Source organism: Cystoisospora suis (assembly GCF_002600585.1).
Source record: "Cystoisospora suis strain Wien I chromosome Unknown contig_4868, whole genome shotgun sequence".
In the NCBI taxonomy this organism is placed as follows: domain Eukaryota; phylum Apicomplexa; class Conoidasida; order Eucoccidiorida; family Sarcocystidae; genus Cystoisospora; species Cystoisospora suis.
In genome coordinates this window covers 4,251-6,086 of record NW_027157660.1, presented here as the reverse complement: position 1 = coordinate 6,086, position 1,836 = coordinate 4,251, and the positions used below count along the sequence as shown (strand labels likewise).

General features: G+C 54.1%; 2 protein-coding genes across 2 annotated transcripts; both read left to right on the top strand.

The window, feature by feature from the left end:
- The first annotated feature begins 27 nt into the window (after positions 1–27).
- On the top strand, positions 28–888 carry CSUI_008600 (uncharacterized protein). Its single transcript, XM_068068728.1, has one exon. The coding sequence runs from the start codon at positions 241–243 to the stop codon at positions 619–621; it is 381 nt and encodes a 126-aa protein (XP_067919297.1). The 5' UTR covers positions 28–240; the 3' UTR covers positions 622–888.
- Positions 889–989: 101 nt separating this feature from the next.
- Positions 990–1,690, top strand: CSUI_008599 (uncharacterized protein; the record flags this gene model as incomplete). The annotated part of the gene is made up of 1 exon (XM_068068727.1): positions 990–1,690. A coding segment is annotated over one exon (189 nt), but the record flags the coding sequence as incomplete, so codon positions are not given.
- Positions 1,691–1,836: the final 146 nt, after the last annotated feature.

Sequence of the window (1,836 nt, the reverse complement as noted above, 5' to 3'; positions counted from 1 at the left end):
TGTGGTCTTTTCAACCCTCACCGTGAGGTGGGAACCCGGGGCGGTGGTTTGCTGGTGTCGGTGACGGCCTTACTGAGTACGCGTACTGCTGTTTGTGGATGAATTACGTTTGCAGTCAGTAAGTACACACGTTGCTGCGCGCGAAGGGCATATCAGCTCCGCCTGAGTTGAGGAGTGTATGGATTTTGTGGGATTTGGGCATCCACGCTACAGGAGTGCAGCTCGCGGTGTACACCTTGTATGAATGGCTCTCTGCGTGGCCGGCGGCGGGTGTGGAGGTTGTTGGAGAGTGATTACCGGAGCGACGCCGGTAGCGAGGTGAGCGGCCGGACGGGGTGCAGGGCTGTCACAATTAGAAATGTTCGTGACTTATTTTCTAGAGACGAGTGCGGGAGTCGACTTTGTCGGTCTACGGGTCGTATTGCCAGAGTGGCCCTCCTCTCCTGCCTAACTGTGACATATAGCCCGTTACAGGTTCACCTACAGGCTGTTTCGCGAGACCTCTTGTCTTGCACTCAGCCAAGAGAAGCGCTTCACACGTACACTGACGGCGCATTAGCTCAATTGATGACAGTTTCAGATCCACTTCTCGGCACTCGTGACTTTCAAACACACCAATGATTTCACGAATGGAAGGCCATCCCTACGCGTCTGTCGGAAAACTGCTCTGGTAAGATCACCACGTCTCCGCACACCTCCCAAATGTGGGAAAGAGACCTCACCCATTTGCCATAGCTCACAAGTATACGTCTCCTAACTTCCGTTAACGCGGAGAGCCTATTGGATCCATCTGCCGAGGGCGCGGTGCACGGCGCGCCGCAACCCTGCTAGAGGCACGTCGTCACGTACGTCACACCAGACTTCAAAGAAGTGTTATATAAACGACATGTGAAGAGTCGTACCAACTTTCACGCACGACGATAATTACCCGACAAGGATTTTGCTGTGGTCTTCGGACGATGGATTGATTGGACGCGGTCTAGGGGGAAATTCGTCTTTTTCCAGACGCTTTGGGATGCGTCTGGGAACGGGTTGATCTTCGTATGTTAGTGAGCGTATTCACAGCGACCACCGGAGAGGGATTAGGGCTTCTCTTGACACTTGGAGTGCTCACAGATGCTAAGCCTTCTGGCGGGGTGAGCTTCTCACTCGGCCGTGCAGTGGCTCTTTATATGTGATTCAAAGTGTATATGGTGTGTGTCACGTGTACGAGAAACTGACCTTGGACTGCCACGGACTAGCAGAGGGCCTCGCCAGAGGAGGCGATGAGTCTCTCTGTTAGACAAGCTACTACGCGAGAGAAGGGATCTCGGGAACAACCCCTGGCTGGACAAACCGCGGGCTGTGCGTCACGGCCAGGAAGAAGAGTAGTGCTGATTTGCTGGCCGTCCATCAGTCGTTATTTACATAAAAGCGCACTCTAATCTGTGACAGCCCCGGCTACGTACCCGGCCTCGAGCCAGAGTTGACAGGCGAGGCTGGTGGACTCATCGTTTGTCAGGGGAGGCGTTATTGCCGCATTCGGACAATTAGAGGGCAGTGTGCGAAACTGCCGGGCGTGCGTCACAGACCCTAGCACACCTCTCTCTAGGCAGTATTTGTAACCGAGAATGTTACTCGGTCTGCACACTTCTAGTAGTTCATTAGCGTAGCCATTCGGGAAGCACAGCTAGCCAGCGATGTGTCGGAGATGCGATACGGCAATGAGGCGGATCGTACTTTTATCTAGACTCTGCGTTGGGCCTGTTCAGTTTTCCGTTTGGAGCTGCAAAACTCAGCTCCAGATGGGGCGGAACAAAGGCGGCCCGGCCTTGAACGTAAACCCTGGCGTCAGAG

Coding starts and splice junctions, on each gene's coding strand:
- CSUI_008600 (XM_068068728.1), top strand. CDS start 241: ATGAATGGCTCTCTGCGTGGCCGGCGGCGGGTGTGGAGGTTGTTGGAG.